Genomic DNA, 21675 nt, shown 5'->3' with positions numbered 1-21675 from the left:
TGGGGAGCGCGGCCTTCTGCGCTTGCCCTGCGGTGACACTGTCTCTGGGGAGGGCTTTCGGCCCCTCAGCGCAGGGCCTGCAGGAACTCACCCCTCGTCATTCTCAGCACCCTTCTCGCACCACACAACCCCTCGCCTGTCTCCTCTCAGGTTTTCAGCACTCGAACACTACTCCAGCCGGCCTCCTTGGCTCGCCGCCCCTGAGAGGGCGGTGGCTGCTGGGGCGGGGGTTGGGTACGAACCCTCCCGCCCGCTCCCCTTCGCACCGCCTCGAAGGGGCGAGGCCGCGAGATCGGACGTCAGCGAGGGCGGGGGTTGTGGCGCCCGCCCTCGCCGCCGCGCGCAGGGAGGGGCGGGTCAGCCATCTTGGGCTCGCCGGGCCGTGCCTGCGAGCGGGCGGGGGAGGCAGCGCCCGCCCTGCGGAAGTGCCCTCACTCCCCGCCGCCGAGCCCCGCCGGAGCGCGCCCAGGGCTGCCCGCCGTCCCCAGCACCGCCGCGACCGAGGAGCATGGCAGGGCGGCTTCCGGCCTGTGTGGTGGACTGCGGCACGGGGTGAGCGGCGGCCGGGGCGGCCGCTGACAGCTCGGTGCCGCCCGGGGCGGGGCCGGGCGGGTTCCGCTGCCGCAGATGGCGGCGGGGGTCGCGTTGCCCGCGGTGGAGCCGGGGCCGGGCAGCCGCGCCCGAGCCGCCGCGGTACCGATAGCGGGAGGGCCGGGCCGGGCTGGGGGGAGCAGCCGGTTGCCTTCCCTTCCCCTCCCCTCGTCCCCTCCGTCGGGCTCTTCGCGGCCGCCCGGCGCGGAGGGGTGTCCTGGCGCGGCCCCGCTCCCCCGCCGTCAGTCCGCGCCTCCGGCTGCCGGCTCGCACCGGGGCCGCGCCGGTCGCTCCCTCCGCTCGCCCTCGCGGAGCCCTGGGGCCGTCCCGCTGGCCGGCGCCGCTCGGAGCAGCCGCCTCCGGCTTCTCGGCCGGTGCGTGCCGGGGTGCGGGGACCCGGTGCGGCTGCCGGAGCCGGGGGTGGCGAGCGGGGGAAGCGACCCCGGGGCTGCCGTGTGCGAGCTCCTGCAATGCCCTCCCTCGGAGGGGTCACCGCGCCGTCGGGTGCCGTCTGGGGGGTCTGATGTGTTTATTTTTTTAAATACATGGGTAATGTCATTTATTCTGTGTTACTTCTCTCTGTGGAAGGAAAAAACCCCTCCCCCTCCAGCGAGCAAGCGCAGAGGAACTTCCTTAGTTTTGTCAAAGCCTCTTCCTGCTTTCGGGCTTTTATACCTTATAAGGCAGTTTTCAGTGTCAAACCTGAACCAAATCCGTTTTAGAAACTCCTCTTTTTATTTAGCAGCTACCAGATGATGAAGAGAATGCGGTGCCAGTGATACATAGCATAAGAAGTGATTCGGGAGAAGGCCCTCGGGACTCAGAGTCCCCTTTGCACCGAGGCATGGCTGGCTCCTGGCGGCTCTGCGGTGGGGAGCAAGCCCGTAGAGGTGTCTGTAGGAAGCCGACCTGGCAGGGTTACGTGGTACCGCTCACAGGAGCGCACTCAGGAAGCGAAAACCGCTCAGTGACCTGCCGTCTGTGGTGTGATTTTAAAGATGAGATATTTCGTTTTAGCCATCACGCATTGGGCTTTTACTGGAAAGTATTGGTGTATTTTCAAGGCTCTTCCTCTTTACCTGCCACTGATGGCGTACTGATTCTGTAACTTGTCTTTTTGTTTTCACTTCTCATCCATCTTGCTAAAAACAATCAAAGAAATTTCTCAGTGACTGCAGTATAGGTACAGATATGTACAGTACTCTGAAAGGGCACGTTCTTTTGAAATCCAGGCACTTGTTTTTTTGAAAGGACATGCCCATCTTTCTTTCAAGAGAATCTGTTTGGTGGAGGACATTAATAAATTGGTCTTTAAGAAGAGCAGGCATATATGTGCCTATAATATCTGTATGTTTAACAGCTGTATGAAGAAGTCATACCTGTAGTTAGAGCAAGAACTAAAACCTGCAATTCTGTGGGATGAAGGAAGGTTAGCACAGCAGGAATGAGAGTGTGTGGCTGAGTGTAATGGAAATATATGTGAGTTTAACATGATGTGTATATGCACTGTGTATCTTTCAAAACAAAAGATTTGCAATGGGCTCTGCCACATGCCAGTAGAGGCTTTTTCCCATGCCATATGTTTATGCATTGCAGGTAGTTCCATTAAAGTCAGTAACTACATCTTTATAGGTTTGCAAAATATAGGTTGTGACCACTGCAGTGGAGAGGTTCACTTAGAGCTTTCAGTGTTGCCAAGCAGGAACAGAGGCTAGCGTATAGCTGCATAAGAAATGACTTTGTCTTTTTAATGTGAGAGGTATACTGAGAGACCTGAGTGTTAAAACAAATCTTCCTGGGGAAGATCTGTGTATAAGTACTGCATTAATTGACTTCAGGGTATGGGGTGTGCTCTGTAACATTTTTGGAATATGATGTTAACCAAGTCTGGCTCCTGTTTTATTTATTTCCCCCCAGTCTTCAAAGATCTCTCAAGATACTGTTTTATTGTGCACCTGTATGTGTATTTTAACAGCCCAACCTATTCTGCTCTCCAGGCTTTTCCTTTCTGGTGCACTTCATAGTCCGAGGTTGTTCTTCCCTGAAGTTCTGTTTCAGGAAACTGGGGGCAAAGATTTTTAGCATTGGAAACTTCAGAGTGTTGAGGTGGTTGTAATTCATTGATTTCAGTAGTCAAAGGTAGAAAGTGGTGAATTAGCAAAGGAAAAATCTAATAGTTGAGGCAAATAGGGAACAGGTGGGTGGTAGTGCAGTGGGATGTGATAGTGTAATCGTGCTCATAGGTTTTGTGGTTGTTGTTTTTTTTTTTTTAACTGGTTCAGCCCTCCCTAACCCCATCTCATTTTTTGTGTATAAGCAAGAACGTGACACACAAATTATGACAGCCTTGTGCTCTGTGTGGATCAGGTGAGGTCTCACCTAGGATACTGGCTTATCTACCGAAATGAAAGCAAGGAGGCAAGTTAAAGATAGCCCCGTGGAAAACAGGAAAAGAAAGAGGTTTCAAAAATACAACCAAAGCAGAAAGGTTGAAAGGAACTGCCTTTAGAACAGGCAAGGCTTTACAAGTGCACAAGTTTTCTAATCAGTAAGGTTTTTTTAGAGCGAGGGGATGATAATTAATTTAAAGTCCAAGGAGAATTTACCTTAATCAGCAAAAGGGCAGACATAGGGGAGGTATTAAGGGTGTCTTCCTACATGTCTCGTGCGTGTAGGCACAGGTTCGGTTTGTTGATCTGAGTGATTTTTTTCTTTGGGGTGTGTGTGTGTTCATTTTTGCCAGCTAAGGTCGCGGGGAAGGAGATGGATGAGAAAGGTGGCAGAGATGTGCTTTTCAGCATCAGCCTGCTCAGATTAGACAAATTTTAAGAACCCCTTTCAAAGCATGAAGAGATCAAAGCACAGAAGAGGTTGGGGAGATCGTGTGATCCCAGTTGTTTGAGGTTTTGACAGGTTAGTCAAACTCTTCAGGCATCACCCAGATACGTGTCATACAGCTGGAGCTGGCGAATGGGTGAAGTCAGTGACATGGCAATCAGATTATGGGTGCAGCAAAAATTCTTCCAGTGTTACATTTGTTATCTTGAAATTTACATTCTTTGCTTAAGCAAACCTGATATCTAGAAAATAAGGTAATGGGTGCCTAGTAAGAGAACGTAGATACTGTCAATGGGACTTACTTCAGACTGGTGTATCTAAGGATTACATGCATTTTAAAATAAAAAGTCAAAAAAAAAAAGTAACATGGAATTATTTCTGTAAAGTATATGAACAACATACCGAAGAAAGAAAAAGGCTCTTACTGATGTTTTAATCTCAGTAGGCTGCAGGCTTTTGCTCTGTGCCTTTTGGGTATTTGAATAGTTCTTACTGCCTGTTCTACAGGCAAACACAGCACAGCCTGCAAGTCATGATTAAAAGCTCTTCCTACGCCGCTTCAGAATTTAGCTTGATTAGGCTGACAAGTAGATTTTAACTGTGTCTTTCTGTGTGAATGTATTTTTTTTGTCCTTGGTATAAACTCGTATAACACTGAATTAGCTCATTTGGGGTGGTGGATAATTGCAAGTGTACAAATTAATGGCTCTTTAGCTGAGCTGAAGTAAGTGGCTGTGTAACCTACTGCAGTTCCAAAATGAGAACTTAATTTTAGCAATAAAAGTGATTTAAAGAAAAGTATTTGTATTTCCTGTACTTAAACTTTCCCTTTGTAGGCTTGTGTGCAGTTTTTCTGTGGCAGTCAGGTGGATCCATTACTGATCAATCCTTGAATGTTGTAGGTGACCAACTTCTCTAATGTACCCTGGAGTCTTTTGTCGGTAGGGTCAGTATGTTGGTTAGCCTTCTCCTGAGTAAATTGGTTATGTGATTGTGTGAAAAAAAAGATTCTGTTGTCTCACATCTTGCTTTCTTGTGTCTCGTCTCCTATGCCAAGCTAGGCCCCTTTTTCACTTCCCTTACACAGGTTACAAAATGGGTATGTTTGGGTTTTTCTCTTCCTTTTTTCCTGAATACTAGGGGAGAATGAAAGGTTTCAGCCTTGACTGGAGAAAGCCCTGTTCATGGTAGGAGCATGAAAGTCCCTCGAAACCTCACGGCAGTCTGGGTTCCCTCTGAGCTGAGAGCCTGGAAAATTGCGAAAATTTTGTCGTTCTGTTTTTCTTCTGGGTTTTGACCTAGTAGTGTAAATGAGTACAAGATCCATGGAAAGCTAATAATCTTCAATAGACAGCAAAGATATGTGAGATGAGATGTTCCAGTGCTATAAAAACAAGGTAAGTGGAAGTAACAGCCTGTGTTTTTGTTTGCTCTGCAACTTTTTTAGTGTCTTATACTAGACCTTGAAATTGTTTTTCTTTCCTAACGTTCCAGACATGGGTTATTTCCACAGATTTTCAAATCATAGCTTCTGTTTAGTATAAATATTTCAGCACTGTGATGCTCTTGCAGTTAATATTTCAGTTGTATATCTTGTCATGACCTTTCATGGGTTCCAGTCTTCATGAAAACATTCTCTTTTGGGATGAATTTTCTCTATGTTGTGTCATCCCAGAAGTAACTTCTCAGTGTGGAAAGCATGAACAAAGTAATTCCTTAGTGGAATATGGAAAAAATACTCTTCCAGGATTTTAAGAGTATCTTTTGCTTGCCAGTAGCTGAAGTGGTTAGGGAGGGAGGGAGAAATGCTTCGTCCTTAACAGAAAAAGGAGTTGTACTAGATGGAGAGTTGTGGTTTAATATGTAATTGTTTTTTTTTAATAACTGCACGTAGGTTCTGAAGACCCATGATGACCTCTGGTGTCTTAAATGATTCTAATACATCACAGTCCATGTTGTAAGACTAGATGCCCAGAGCGTACAATGTAGTTAGGAATATATATATATTCCTATACACACACATATATATATTGGAATTCCATTATAGGAATCACTTTATATCTTATTTGAATGCATGTCAGAAGCCATCTGAGTGCACGTCACCTTCCAGTCCTTCTGTTTCTGTGTTTCTTTTCCTGTGTCCCATTTATGCTTGACAGATGTATATATACACATATATATATCTCTCTCTATAAAAAAAGGGGGGGTGTGGCATTTCTGAGTAGAGGACAAACCCACTTGCACCCATGGGTTGAAACTGTAAAGTTAATGATAAATGAGCCACCTTCTATATACAGCAGAGCTCCTGCTCTGCGAGCATGGGAAGCTTGTGCAGTCACTGGGACCAGAGTACGGCCCTGGTAGGGAGGAAAGGTTTGAGGGAGGGGAGGGTTGTGGGTGTGCGTGGGTGGCACAGGGCAGGTTCCCTTCTTGTTTCTTGCTCATTGTTTATTACCTGGCTTGAACGTTCTGCCTAGAAAGTATGTTGATTGCAGGAGCGTGGTGCGCATTTGCTCATCTAAATTAGTTGAAAATACAGCTTCTAGGAGTTCAGAAGTACTGTGCTAGTTCCTGAGTAGTCATCCAGCCTCTGTGTTATTTTATAGGCACATATAAGAAACTTTGCAGTTGGTCTTTTAGCTCATGCAATTTCAAAGTTTCAACATAACGTTTCAACATTTAGTTTCATCACTGCAGGCTTGCTTTGGGAAATGCAAAAAGGCTATGATAACTTCAAACACTTTTTTTTTTTTACTTTAATTTTGGACAAACGTTCTTCATGTAAAGACTTCAAGGAGAAAATGTTAAATTTGAAGGTAAAATAACTAAAATAATATTTTAGTTTGTTCCCCAACAAAATGAATGAGTTCTTTTCTGCTCTGCTTAGGAAAAGGAATCTTTATTGCATCAACTTATAATTTTTGGTTTGTTTTAGTCACTGAACTAAAATATAACAAAAATCATGCTTGGGTAGATGCTTAAAAATACCGATTTGATTGCAAACTTTAACGTTAGTGGTCCATATCAGGAGTATTTTAACCATCAAAAATGAAGCATCTATCTTTTCCAAGTGCTAGTGCTGATATGTAGCTTTTTTTTTTTAATTAGTTGTCAAGGAAGATTATATCCAAAATTACAAAAGTCATCATTTCATCCACTGACTTAATGTAGGGTATAACATAATTCGATTGTTTTTCTTTTTGTTCTGATCATGAGTTTGCATTTTTAAGACTAGACGTGGAAAAACTCTAGATAAATTTAGATTATTTTTTTTTTTTTTTTCCTGGGGTTTCCTTTTTATTATTCTCTTGTGGTCATTGCAACTGTTTGCAGCTGTGCACAGGATGTGTTTTGACATGCTCAGTCTGTAGAGAGCAAGATGCAGGCAGGACATTGTCTGTTGAGACTTTATTTTGATTGTACCCTGCTGTCAATGAATGAATCCAAATTTTAATTCTTTAGTTGATGCAGTATCTCTTACTTACCTATTTTTTTTAATATTAGCATTTTATTTGTAATGACTTGCCTTAGATTTATCATGTTGTTTATCATCTACAAGAGCTTTCTATATGACTGCTTGCATATTTGCAGTCAGACTTCAGAATCTCTGTGGTCTTAATGAGACCTGTGTTTTATATTAAACAGAATTCAGCGGTGTGTTTTTGTCCACGGCTTAGTAGGGCATTTTTTTCTACAAGACAACTGTTGCTAATTGGAAGCTGTCTTTTATTAGAAGTGTGGTGTAACAAGATAAATATGTAAACTGGTGTTTTAATGCAAGCCTGTTCTTGATGGAAAACATTTGGTTACCTACTGAAATGCTGAAGTGGTAGCCAGTGTACTGGGCAGATTGGGAGCGTGCTGAGAGTCTCCTGCAGTGTTTGCTGCGTGCTCCTTCTCTCCTGTGCATGCTCTGTCTGTCTGTTCCCTTTCATCTTGCCCTCTGCTCCGATCGGTGTGATTTGGGTGGTAGCGTAGCACGTATTGGTTCAGAGCTGGAGCTCTCAAGTGCTGAAATTGTGCAAATCGCAGGCACAAATGCTCAGCTTTTTTTCTTAATGTGGAATAACTTTACAGTTTTAGCCACTGTATTGCATTTGTTTGGAAAAACTTCCAAGTTAACTTAGGCTTATATCAGCTATGGCTTTTTCTGCATCATATGGCTCAGATCTTGCCTATTTAATTTCTCCAAGTACAAGATTTTGTTTACTTGGAACTTATGTATTTATTGATTCAATTTATCCCTCCTTGTTTCATCTGTTGAAAAGTATGTATAGTTAATCTATTCTCTTGGTTTTTTTCTTCCTGATAAATGCTTGTGCAATGTTCAGCTTATTTTGGACAAATGATGTAGAAAGTTGCCAAATTAATCTCCCCCTCATAACGAGTAATTTATACTATTAAGTAATTAGTCACGCAGTCTTCCAGACTTTTGGGGCATTCTTTCCTCATTATTTGGAAATATCACATGGAATAGTCAGGCTGTGGAAAATGCTCAGAAAACTTGCATAAAAATTAAATATAAGTTTACTCAAAAACCTAGTAGTATAGGTTAGTATTGGGTGGGTGTGGTGTAACACAGAGGCACTGTTAAGACACTTGTTAAAATGAATTAGTCTAGAAGTCTCAAAGGGAGCAGTAAGTAAAAAGAGAGCATTCTGCTTTTGCCAACACAAACTACTTTCATTATACAAAGATAATATCCAAAGCCATTAGCTCTTCTTACTTTGAGGAAAATGTAGTCAAAGGAAAGCTAACTTTATCTTCTGTGTTAAAGTACATGTCAGCATTAAATATTTGAAATGGATTGTACAAATATAAATAAAATTGACTGGGATGACAAATTTCTATGGTAGTATCAGAATGGCTGAACTTGGATTTTGTTAGTCTTAAACACGGTCTGCTTTTCAAGTACACTTTTCATGACTCAGTCATAAACTACAGTCTTTTGGTAATAAATGCATCTTATCTTCCTGTTTACTTTTAGGAGAAGAGAACTTTTCCAGAGACAAGTTATCAATGCTGTTTTGTTTTGTTTTTTAAAAAAGTTTTGATGCAAGTGAACACAGAGCAAATTTGAAAGTTACTTCTCTTCTACTCCATCCAAATGTTATTAAAATTAGAAACTACACAATGTGGTCGCTTCCTCTGTTCTCCAGACTGGTGTAAAAACTGTCAACTGGAGACTTCATTACAGCGCATGTGAATTTATTCTGAATGCTGTGTAGCACAGGCTCTTTTGCCTCCGTGTTCCTCTTAGTCATGTACCTGGAGGGTTCTGGTCTGGCTATTTGTGGCCATGACTTTGCGGTATTCGGTACCCATTTTAGCTAGATTTTACGAGCAAGCATTACAGTCATGTCTGTGCCTTGAGTTGTAGATGTAGCTGGTGATAAAAAGCAGTGCTGGATAAATATTCTAGACAAAAATACAGATAACTTTTAAAGGTAAGTTAACGTTTTTTAGAGGTGTGTTTTTTCCTGTTTATGAAATAAATGTTTGTTAGGAGCATTCCTCTTTCAAGCTGCTTTTGAGCTCACTTTTTAAATTGCACACCATTTCAATGTGCTTATGGTTTGTTTTACTGTGACAGTTGAAGTATGTGGCAAAGAAGTATTTGTTGTCAAGGTGAAAGTTCTTGTTCCAATGGACTGATATTTTTCGGGGGAAACCTTGTAAGAAAATAGTCTCAGATAGGCAGTAATGCAGTTAATTCCAAGGCCAAGGTTGCAGACTGCCAGATTTGTAACATCTCTGGTGTCTAGGGATCCCATATGTCTTTGAAATACTCCTTTTTACCATCCCTTCATGCATCCCTTCTACAGTTTAATAAGATTCTCCATCTGAGAGCACTTCTAATCTTGTCTACTTTTCCATTTATAGAGCTAAATCTTTTGCTTTCACTATTGATTACTTAAAACATTTTTGACCAACAGGTGTTTTAAAACTTGACAGAAGCAGTTGCTATTTAAAAATGCAAAGTAGTGATGTGTAAAAGGTAATATATGTATTAGCTAAAGATATAAAACTATGAAAGGCGTGACTCATTTCAAAGTCTTTTGCTGTCTTGTGTTTTATCAAGGACATTTGAAAAGAGAGAGTAAACTAATTTATTAATACAAGTCCCATTTTCCTAATATAATCAGTTCCTTCAGGGACTTCTGATCTGCTGCTGTTTAACCAGTTTGCACCTGATGCTAGAACTGGGACCTTTTCTAAAGGGGCAGGATGGCTTTCCTCTTTCACTGTCACTTTCTTATTATTTCTCTTTATGGGGATTTGAAAAGTAAATGGTCCCTAGGCTTTTCAGTCTCATCTGGTGTACAAGAAGGATGACAGAAGAAAAGCAGCAAATAAAACCATAAAGGCTTTTTCAGGCTTTTCAGTCACAAGGCTCTGTGTATGAAGGCTAAGGGTTCATCCATGTTTCAGAAGTTTTCCACTTCATTTTAAAGCAGCTTTGTTATCAAAAGATGAGAGAGTAAAAACACTGTATCTGTCTTACAAATTCTGTCTACATAGAATTTATCCAGTTAAAACAGGAAAGGATATTAAGCCCTTTTTGATGAAGTCTTTGATGTACAGACCTTCTGTAAGGAGCTGGGGATTGAAGAGCAGAATCCCTTTCCATTCTGTTTAAAATCTTGGAATTTTTGCTCTTTTGAATACATTAGTACATATGTGTGTCTTTCTTTGAATCTCCCCACTTTGAGCATTTCTGTAGTGCTTTCTACAACCTGCTCACTTAATTATAATTTTTCTAGAATTAAGGTAACTTAGCCAGCAATGAATTTTGCTGTTGTATGCACACCTGCAGCAAAGAATTTACATGAGTCAGTGAATTTAAGTCACATCTGCACTATCTTGCATGCCTTCACACAGTGACTGGCTGTGAAACTATGAAGCTGTGAGATCGTAAAATAACCTTTCTTTTTGTATCTTTTTATCTCGAGCCATTCATAATAATGTAATTTTAAGATATAAATAATACCTGAAATTTCATAAATTGAAATATGAAATATTCTTGTGCAATAATTTTAATTCTTTCTCTCTAAAATTATTTATGCAGCAAAGTGTCAAGCTATGCTGGAGTAGATCTGCATAAACAAAGTTTATTTTAGCAAGCAGAATGACATACAAATATTGTAACAGTCCTTGCTGATGTTCAAGTAGTATATATGGAGAATTTCTTGCTGTGGTGTCCTGAAAGAAGTGAGGTTATGAGATTGGATTTAAGTGGTGAGATGGTTTGCAGACCATGCTAATGAAGGCAATTCATGTGCAAAGACAACAGACTTTATAATGTTCTTCACTGTTCTTTGTTTCACATAGTCGAGGCCTATGTTTGAAGTTTCTTTGCTCTTGGTTGATCCGAAGAAATGGCCCCATGCAGCCTTTTTCTTTGCCTGCATTAAGTTACATTCTTTGAGTGAGACCCACGAAGGAGATTTAGTGCCATGGAGTGAAATCCAGGTCGGTGCCTTTGGCTGCTCCGCACGGGATTTGGAGAAGTGGCGTGTGAGTGGCGATTGTCGAAGCAGGGCAACAAGAAATGCCAGGCTGCTTTTAAAACTTCTAGGTCTTGGGCATCCGACTTCAAACTGTAGGAAAAGAGTTAAATCGAATGATTCCCTGGCTTGAAACACCTGGACTCCGGTATCTGTATCGCATTCATAAATTAGCAGGGACTACTTCTTTTAAACTACCCATCTGTTTTTTTTTTTTTTTTTTATTTTAAATGGCCAATATGCTCTTGTGTGCAGCTGTTAATGTGTGGTGATAATTTTTGACTCCCATTGGCATAGTTCACTTGCAAAATCCAGAATTTCTTTCAGGAAGCAATAGGTGGCATGTCTCTAAGGTATCCATATCCACGCCCGTATAGTCATAGAATAAAATAATTAAGCAGTCTTTGGAGCAGGGATTGAAACTCTAACCATACACACAAGTACTGGTTACTGGGCAATCATGTTGCTTCCTGTCTTTGGCCCTTATTTCTTGGAGTCTTTTCCATGTGGTTTCAGGAAAGAAATGCAAAGTACTCTTGCCTCAGGAGAGTCTGTAAGCAAATGGCAAGAGGCACTTATGGGAAATGGGAGATATTGGCTCTGAACCCGTTTGGATGGAAGAGGATGTGGAGTACCGATCTCCTGCCATCTGAGCAAGTGTTTCATGTATTTAGCTCTTGCAAAAAGGCCAGCTTACTTCTAAGTATAAATGCAGTTTAACTTTGTGTGAAGCCTTATCCCATCACTGACTGTTAGACTTGCTTGGAGCAGGTTCTACATAAGACTTTGCAGAGGTGTGTTTAGTTTGAGAAACCTTGCTGGGCTTGGTGCGCAGGCTGTGCAGCCCTGCCTCCTGTATACACAAAAGCAGAGCTTTAGGACTTACTTAGGCACGTGAGCTAATGCATGTACTGTACCAGTTACTGTTCTTGGGAAGCCCGTTGTATCTGCAAGGTAAGATACAAGACGATGAATGTGGTGCATTTTGAGTGAGAGCTTGCACAGAAGGATTGCTGTGGCTCGGAAGGTGAACAGTAATTCAGAACCATCATGAAGAGACAGTGATTTGACAAATAAAAACAACAAAAACCCTCTGAAAAAAAGTATCCTACTATATAAATTTGTTTTTCTAACTTTATGCACCTTGAAGGTAAACTAGGAGATCATTTTGATTTCAGCCTAGTCGTGACTTTCTTTCCAGAGAGTTTCAGGTTTGTTACTCCCATTCCCGTTACTCCTCCCTCCCCACTGAAAAGTGGTGGGTTTTTTTGTTTTGGTTTGGGTTTTTTTTTGTTGTTGTTTTTTTTTTTCCTCAAGTTGCATTGCACCTTTCCAGTGGAGCCAGAATTGGAGGTACATCTTACTCCTGTTTGTGTGTGCATTTAAAAAAAAAAAAAAGTGTCCTGTGCATGAAATTGCCTTTAATCCAGGTCATTACGAGTAGCTAAGGGGTAGGCTGTAACCTGGATTTGCTTTAGAGAAGTTGAAGATCAGGTGACATTTGTCCTCTGGTGCTCTTCTCTGCTTTTGCTTGGCTAACTCATTCTGTCTTTGCAAGGAGCAAAGAAAATGGCGAGGATACAACTCGTGTTGGGCTACCCCATTTCTGTTGTACTTCTCAGAGCAGCTAAGCAAATGCATCGCCCACGAAGCAGTTGTCCCACTATTCCTTATCCTTTTGTTAAAATTGCAGTTGTGCTAGAACTAGGGTATATAACTTGGGAGAATACATACAGAATGACATTTGTTGTGGACAGGAAAGAAGTTGTGCAAAGGCACATGGTCATGGTTTGTGGTTTGCAAATGGAGGTTCTGTTAATGACATTCTCGTTAGAAGTTCTTACCCTAACTGCTATTTCCTTCTGGCTTTAAAATTGTCTGCGTGACTAACATGTAAGTAACCTTCAAGTGACATTGCTTTCATGTCATAGCCTCAGAAACATCTGTTCTAGGTGAAAGAGCACATGTAAGAAATCCCATTAGTGCAGTTGAGAACATTGTGGAGAGCCTTTTGGCTGTCCTTCCAGAGATCTCTGGGGCAGATCAGTACAGAGCTACTTTGCAATTTCAGGGTGTGAGTTTGAGGTGGATGTGACTGTGGAGATACTTCTCCACTGATAGGTGAGATGTGGATTAGTGGAGTTAATTTAGAACGAGCCTTCATTAGTTGCTACACCCCCCCCATTTGTGGTATGAATATCCCCTACAAAAAATTGTGATTTTGTCCTGTCATTACATCTGCATAGGCCAGAGGATGGTGTGTGAGACCCCATTGCCTTTTGGAGAAGATGTTGGAGGGAAGTCACTGGGGAATATCAGCACCATATATATGTATATTGATAGCTAGTGTGGGTGTGTATGTATATGGTTCTCTATATACCTACACATACATATGTCTTGAGACTTTGTGGACTGCTTTTGGATACTATGTAGCTTATCTTCTAAAGTAAATCTGAAGGTCATGATTAGCCAACAAAATTTTTTGCCGTGTTTGTTTTTCTCCTTTTCTACATAGATGAGCTAATGGGCCTACAGAAACACTTCAGGTAGCTGAACGTGGAGTAACAAAGGAAAATGAATGATAAAGGTTGAATTCAGGTTTTCACCTTTGGGATTCTGTAAATGAGTTCTTTGTTACAGATTTTAATAGAAATCTGCTTATACTTCTATACTTATCTGTACAGTGCCTTGCTGTCTTACTGCTGAGTGCCCCAAATTCAATGTGGGAAAGCTGAGTTTGTGTCTCATTAAATGACATGTGCCTGCCTGTCTCCATGGCAGTCCCTCCTGCCACTCTTCAGTGCTGTGTAGCAAGCAAGACAAGCTGTGATTTGCTGGAAAACTGTGATCCGGTATTGGTAGTGCCTTATGGTATCTTTAATATCAGGATTTTTTCAGTAGTGGCAGTGACTGCTGCTCTGAGGAAGACAGGGTGTGCCTCCCTCCCCTGTGAATCATACATTAGTCAGGCAGACTTTGCCCTGTATGAACTGCTTGTGGAAACTGTATACTTGTGAAGTCTAGCTTGCCTATGGTATCGTATCCTCTTTTTCATGTGATTTAAATATTTACTTCAGGCGACTGTGGTAGAATAGATCTGATCAGTCTGAATAAAGCCTCATCTTTGCAAAAGTTAAATTTAAAAAAACCCCACTGATATTAGATTGTGCATTTGGAGAACTGAAGATTTGTATCAACTTTTATTCATTTTTTTAACTTACCTTTTTTGTCTCATCTGTCACATTTTTAAACTCCATTTTAACTCAAGAATATCTATATATATGTGTTTAGTTACGAAAATCAAGCTTACTGTTTATTATGTGCGTTACCATAGTCCCTGGCAGCCCTAGCCACTGTCCAGAGCCCCACAGTACCCGTCACGGTCCGAACACTGCGGAAGGCTGTGCGGAAGGCTGGCAGCCCGGCGAGCGGGGAGCTGGAGGGGCAGCTCTGAGGCGTGGGAGGCAGCAGCGGGTCCCTTCCCTCACAGATGGGCAAGCAGTGGTGGCATTGCTGATGCTGAAGGGAGAGCGTGGCAAGGAGGTCTTGGTACAGTAGACATGTGAAACCTTGCGTTGGAGACTACCTTGGAGACTTGCTGCTGTAATGCTTTAATATGCAGAGACCAGAAGCCACATGGGTTTTTTTCCTTTTTCCTTTTTTGGAAGCCTAAAAATGGGACTTTTTTTTTCATGAGTCAGGAGTCTTCTTGCTGAGTAGGCCATAGTATTTTTAGATATGCTGATTTTATGTCTGAATACGGTCTTTTTATGTAAAATAAGTCTTTCATTTGACTGTTTTTCTTTCAGTCTGCTGACTGTGTGTGTGCTGGGCAGTCTCCCACACCACAAGCAGCCTGTTACCTGCAACAGTTCAGCTTTTGTCTTCTTTGAAATACTGAGTTTAATAATCAAACGGTTTTAACTTTTTTGCTTGTTAAGGCACTTCTGATCTAGTTGTACGTTTATGTAGCTCTCAGGCTCCAAAGTTCCTGTGTAGATTTAGCTTTAAAATCTACGTACCACAATTCCTGATTTGCAGGGGAAGGTAGAGGGAGTGAGTCAATATTTGCTGGTTTTATAATAATTTTCTTGTGGAACTAAAAGCCTCTTAATTTAGATACACTGAACAGTTCTATTCTGCATGACAGGTTATAGAAGCGTTGAATTGTGGAATTCTTGAGATTTCTTTTAGGAACTAGATATTTAAGAAGAAAACTTAAAAAACTTGTAATTTGAGTCTGCAAAATCTGAGTTGCATGTCCTGAGTTCAGGCACATACAGTGTATAGTGCTGATCTCTTCGAGGTGTGAATTTCTTTCTGGTATTTAGTTTATTTTTTCCATTATTTATTTTGCCTGGGAAGTTTTCTTTTTCAGTAAACATTCCTGTTGATCAATATGAAGTCAAGTTTTTTTGCGTGGTTACTCCCAACTGTTACAGTGTGTTACAGACAAGATCAGGTTTGCAGCTTTAAAAATACTCCTTTTGCAAAGCATTTTTGGTGTTAGATGAGATCCTGTGCTAACCGCTTTGTTATTTAGAGAGAAATATACCTTCCTTTTGAGGATACATTTCTCTTCGGCCAGCACTAATGTGTGCAATTACTGTCAGCAATAGAAATTGTGTAGGCATTAGCGGACACGTGAGCAGGTTGTGAACCGCTGCATCAGTAGCATCACAGCAAAACCTCCTGCGGCAGCACTCCTGGCCTGTAAAAACCAACCTCTTGCTGTATTTGTTGCCAGGCTCTTTGCTGTGTTATTGATATAATGTATTGATATAAATGTATGGATTGTTAAAGTTAGCCCTGACTTATACTGCCTAAGATCTTCCAGGTTTATATTGGAGTGCTGAAAATTGTAGAGGTGCTGCTACAGTGTTTCATGCTTTTGCTGATGGTGCTAATTAAGTTACTACAGCTGTCTGACTATAGAATGAAAATGGGAACTTTGTCATGGCTGTGTTTGTTAAGAACTTGTGCATAGGCTGTAACTCTTGAATGCAGCCTGCATTTTGGTCTGCACGCTTTAGAATTTGCCTATGCTGCTGTTAACTCTTTTGTAACAACATTTCGAGCACCTGGATAGTTTTACTGTGAGTTTTGTAGTTATTTTTCATTAATGCATTGGTAATTTCTTCAGTTTTCTTACATCATGACAATGAAAATGATGTATATATCCATAGCACATTCTGGAAATTGGGTGGGCGAAGGAGTGTAGTTCTTTTCCTCTTGCTTTCCTTAGTTTTACTAAACACATTTTGAAGACTATTTTCCATTTGTGAAATGGAAATTCTTTTGCTACTGCTGTCATTATCTGCTGTCAGTACTTGCCACCTACGATAGTACATCCTGGGAAATGCCTGTGAAGTACTGATGGCCAGCGCTGCCACACGCCCAGCTTGGCAGTCCATGGGAAAGGGAGTTTTTTCCCCTATATTTAGCAGTTACAAAAACACTTCTACCACTTAAGATATGAATATGAAAATATTTCTGTAGAAATGCTAGCTGCTGAGCGGAGAAGAACTACTCTGACTCTAAATTATACTCCTAAGCATTGATAAATTGACTTACATACTTGGTGTTCTGTAGTAAGTTTATAGAGTAAAGTTGGTAATGATGCTTGATTTGTGGTAGGGAGCATTGTTTTACCTTTTTTAAAAAAAAGGTAAGTTCTTTGGGGTTTTTTTGGGTTTTTTGTTTTCTTTAAAGGAAAGTCAGTGGGTCTCTTTGACATGGGAAGGAGAGGCATGGCCATTAGAAAAGGGAGATCTCTTTAGTATCTGTGGTATTAAATATTATAACCCAACCTTTTTGCCTCAATAGGTATACAAAGCTCGGATATGCTGGTAATACTGAACCCCAGTTCATTATTCCTTCATGTAAGTATTTGTTACTTGTGCGTGAATGCTGAAGTTACACTTAGAGTTTCTATAACATGCTGTGGAAAAAAACAAAACAAACCCAAACAGTTGAAAACGAGTGACTTAAAAAGACCTCGGAGTGATGATACAGAGTGATAGTGTGACTGTGTTCTGTTATGGATGTTCAGTTTAGAAAGATACATTCATTAAAATGGTAGACTAGTATTTGAGGTTAGTATCTTGCAAATTGAAACTGTATTGAAATACAATAGTGTGTCTATACTTACTTTTTAGAAGGTTTTTCCCTTATTGGGGACATCTCAGGTTAAAGTTTTGTTGATTTAAAATTGTTTTTCTAGTTACAAATCTGATATTTTAATATCTTTAGGGTTTAAAATGTTATACGTCCCAGGTATTTTTCAGTATTACAGCTAGGTTACTTAATTTACTATGTGTTGGAAATAGAACAAGAAAATATTTAATTTATTTTTTTAATATGTAAAATTGCTTATTCGCTCCCTGTCTTCTGAACTGTTTCTCCCATTGGAAGTGACAAGGCTCTACTCTAGAGAGTGGAACTCAATCAGCTTCCTTTAGAAATGCTTCACCTTTTGACCTACAGCACTTGGCGTTTTGTTGTTGTTTGTCTGTGCCAAAGTAATCACGTATTACATCCTGGCGAACAGGAATAATTAGTACACCCAGTTTTCCTCGTCAGTGCAACAGGAAAAGAGTTAGAACTAATAATACTTAAGCACAGTTGCTGTAAAATAGGACCTGATAGTTCAGGCTCTATGTTAATTTTTCTAGAAAATATGCTTCAAAAAGCAACCTTCACAGAAGGGTAAGGTTAATTCGCTTAATGCATTCTCCTGTTTTCATACAAGTGAGAGAATCCTTTCAATCTCTTTTATACGTAGTTCTTCATCTGTTTGGTTTTCCAGTTGAATTTCATTTGGTTTACCTCAGTGGCATATAAAATACACTCTACAGTCTTGTTTTTCCACACAAAATCTAGTTTTAACATTAGATTAAAAAAAAAGTTAATGAACCATTGGAAAAAACCTTCCGTTGCTCTTTAAGCTTCATAGCAGTCTTTAAATTAAAAATAGGCAAATGGTTATTTTATTTAATTTCAGATAAATAGAGTTTACATACTTTTTCTGTATCTTCAGATTTGGTTTATTTAATTTTAAAATCACTTTCTTCCAAAAAAGGAGAAGAGATGTCATGACACTTTAATGAAATGACCTGTCAGATCATTAAGCAGAGAAATTTATACAACAGGGATGCTATTACAGTAGAAGAGAAAGGGAGGAAGTGAGGTTTTTTGACAGCTTTTTGACATAGTGTGGTATATTTAAAAAAAAAAAAAAGTGCTCTAGTCTCAGTGCTCCTACAGCTGAAATAGTCCTTGACTGCAATTTTCTTAATGAAAAAGGCATTTTTCTCATTTGTACTGTAACCCAAGTTAGATAATTACACTAACTGCACGAGTTTGGATTAATCCTCTGCCTCAAATGAAAAAAAAATAGCACTGGTGTAATTCACATTAGAGAAACAAAAATAGAGTATACCAGTACCTAGTTTCAAAGTAAAATGTTACAAAAAACTGTGGATCTTTTCAAAGCACTTTGGTGTCTTTAATTTCTTTAATATTATTCACAGAGAAAAAGTGGTTTGGTTTCTCCTTTGACTTCCAGCAATGGTGGTTGCATGTTATCAGTTTGGTTCTCTAAAACAATGTTTGCTGTTCAACACGTTCGAGCAGCATTCCTTCTGTCTTGTTCACTTGCTGCTTATCTTATTCACTCCTGCTCTTAACAAATTTTTATCTCCCACTCCTCACTTGTGTTCTTGATTTAATTCTGAATATGCTTCTGTAAAGATGAAAAATGCTTGCTTGAAAAGTAAAGTAGATGAGAATATGTTGAGTCAATTTTTTGAAGACACTTAGGTTCACTGCTTTCTTCCCTGGTTGCTTTTTAGATCTTAGCAAACCATTAATTTTGCTTGATTTTTATTCACTTAATCCTTTTTTCCTGCTGTATGTTAAAATAGGAGTCAACTTCTTTCCATTACCCAGTAGTTCTCTTGATGTGTCATCTATTTCAGTTTATCTATGATAGTTTACATGTTAGATGGCCTTTTATTTACCTTTAAAAGAAAAAGAATGGCTTGAGTAGTGGTTAAGCACAAAAATTGATTTGATGCAAGTATGTCCTCTTTTTTTTTCTAAAAGCTCTCAATTCTTGTGCCAAGCAAACCGAAGGCAAATGCTCTGCGATACCACTGGAGTGCTGCCCATCCTCAGACACGACAGTAGTGTAGCTCAGGCTAGGCTTCGGCAAGATTTGTTTTCCTGTTTGTATTTTCAGGATGTGATTCTTGGTGCAGGTTGTTTCCTTCTCATTTTTGACTTTCAAAAGCAGGACTGAGCAGGCTAGCCTTGATGTCGGCAAAATATTGAGAGCTCCTGTCTTGTTTTAGGCTTGTAACAGGGTGAAATCACTTTGACTTGAAAGTTTCTATAATCCTGTGGCAAGCGATGGTATTCTACTTGAAACTTCTTGAAGATAACGCACATCTGGACAGAAAAATTTCCCAAAATGTGTGAGCTCTAATGATGACCTGAAAAATATTTGGCAAGGTTCTTCTTTTCACTTGCAGCAAACACTGGCCTTGCAACATCTCCTTCCCCACGGTTTTAGCTTCTACTTCCTATCTACCCGCCCATGCTTTTCAGCTTCCTCCAGCCTTTTGCTTCCTCTCTGCTCTCCTCTAAGCTGCTACAGAAGTTACAGTATGATTCAGTTTTCTTCCTGAAGAGCTCAAAATAATGTCTGCTGTTTTATCCTGTTCAGTCTTTCACAACACTTAACTTTGGCTGCGCAGCTCTGCTTTTGTTGCTCTTCATGAGAAGAGAGAAGGATGGGGAGCATCAGTGAACTAACGGTGCTTTACCCTAGCATGCTATGGATTTCCAAATCCTGTAGCTGTTTTGATAACTTTTATTTTTTAATCTTAGTTATGAGCAAACAGAACTTCTAACTGAAGGTGAGAATTAGCAAAATAATTCGGCCTTTGAAAGAGCTGTTGGATCACGACCTTTGAATATCTGAGGCGGATGTGAATGCTGCTTATATATATGAATTTTCTCATTTGTGTAAGGATTGTGTTTAAGAGCAATTAGTAAGACTTGGAAAAAATACAGCAGGTATTGCTGGTGCTGCAACCCTGTTAGCCAGGGGGCTGATCCAAAAGATGAGGGAGGGAACATCTGTGTTCCTGTCATATCTAATCGCCGATCCATCTTTCCAGGATCCTGTTTTTAGCCTTAGCCAGTATTTTTCTGATAAAAACTTTTTTCTTTATTTATGATGAGTAATTACTGTGGAAGGAATAAATTACCAAGATACAGGCTCTTAACTTTTGCCAGTTATTCCTTGAAGTGAAGGAGAGATTTATAGTCTTTCTTTAATGAAATTCTCCATCCTGTTCTTAATGATAAGATAGGAGTAGGATTTAAAGGAAGAAATCAAACATAGACTTTGTGAAAATCTGTTTTAAAGCATCTAAAGGCGCATCATTTGGCCATACAAATTTGTCTTTTTAAAAATACTGCTTTTATTTCTGTCCAATTTTCTTTTTCTGTAAGCCTTACAGATTCTCCTACTTCTTCCTTCCTGCTGTCTTTTGTATGTGTTTTGCTTATTTAGTTGCTATTCAGTCCCTTGTGTGTGTCATATCTCACTTTCATAATATGTCCAGAAATCCAATTGGTGCAAGTGAAGTAAAACATCCGTTTTATAGTGGCAACATGTTTTCTTTCTTGCTCTTTATAAAACTTCTACGACTGCATTCTTTTTTTTAATTATTATCTGAGCGTGCAGAAAATTAGCACACTTGTTGAGTAAGATGAGATCTGTAGGGATACCCTATCTTAGTGATTCTTTTTATATTTTATTTCCCTGATTGCATGTTGAGTGTCTAACAATTAAATCTGTATTTAGGTCTGTATTGTGTTACTTTATGAATCCTAATTGTGTTTACCTATGATTGGAGTTCAAATTATCTGTGTTTTATTTACCTTTTCTATGCTTATGTCTGAAACAAAGGATGAATGTAATTACAGTGTGTTCCTATTTTTGAATATTGGGTTGGTTGTTTTTTTTTTTTCTTTCTTTCTGTTTGTGCAGGATATATAATCTACAATGCTGTTTGTGTTCTCTGTTAAAGGTATTGCTATCAAAGAATCAGCAAAAGTGGTCGATCAAGCACAAAGGAGGGTTTTGAAAGGTGTTGATGATTTAGACTTCTTTATCGGGGATGAAGCAATAGAAAAACCAACTTATGCAACCAAGGTATTAAAAGAAACGTTTTAAATAATTTTCCAATCCTCTTTAAAAAGCATCAGCTAAACAGTAAACAGCTGCTTAAGAATGCTTTTTGGTTGACTTTAATCTTATTTTCTTATTAATTCTATTTTAATGGAAAATAAGGTTTGGTATTAGCTTTGTTGACCTTCAGGAACCTGTGGGAATTTGCAAAAAAGTATGTGGATATATATTTCTTTTGAAGTGAAGGGAGGCTGGGAGAGCGTTAAGCGGGAATATCACATTTTTTATGCTGCTTGGCACCTTCTATCAGCAACTACTGGGCTGAGGGAACCTTTGGTTCCTCCTAGTGCCACCATTCTGTTGTACTGAGAAAAGTGCAATGCATTGTCTCTGCTATTCATAGCTGGAATCGGAATTTCAAATAGGTGTCAGATCGAGACAGGGAAAACCTAATGCAAGATTCCTCGCATATGTAGATCATATGATTTTACTGCAGTTGAAAACATTGATTTTTTTTTTTTTTTTTTTTTTGTT

General features: G+C 40.1%; 1 protein-coding gene across 1 annotated transcript in view; it reads left to right on the top strand.

Annotated features, from left to right (window-relative positions):
- Positions 1 to 351: 351 nt before the first annotated feature.
- The window catches only part of ACTR3 (actin related protein 3), a 31676-nt gene continuing 10352 nt past the window's right edge, over positions 352 to 21675 (top strand). Inside the window, exons 1-3 of the mRNA XM_068407473.1 lie at positions 352 to 552; positions 16764 to 16819; positions 21041 to 21165. Coding sequence (XP_068263574.1) covers positions 509 to 552; positions 16764 to 16819; positions 21041 to 21165 — 225 coding nt within the window. The 5' untranslated portion in view covers positions 352 to 508. The remainder of the gene's footprint in view (positions 553 to 16763; positions 16820 to 21040; positions 21166 to 21675) is intronic.

This window comes from Nyctibius grandis, chromosome 9, assembly GCF_013368605.1.
Source record: "Nyctibius grandis isolate bNycGra1 chromosome 9, bNycGra1.pri, whole genome shotgun sequence".
NCBI classification, from domain to species: domain Eukaryota; kingdom Metazoa; phylum Chordata; class Aves; order Nyctibiiformes; family Nyctibiidae; genus Nyctibius; species Nyctibius grandis.
This window is presented reverse-complemented; position numbering and strand designations above follow the sequence as displayed.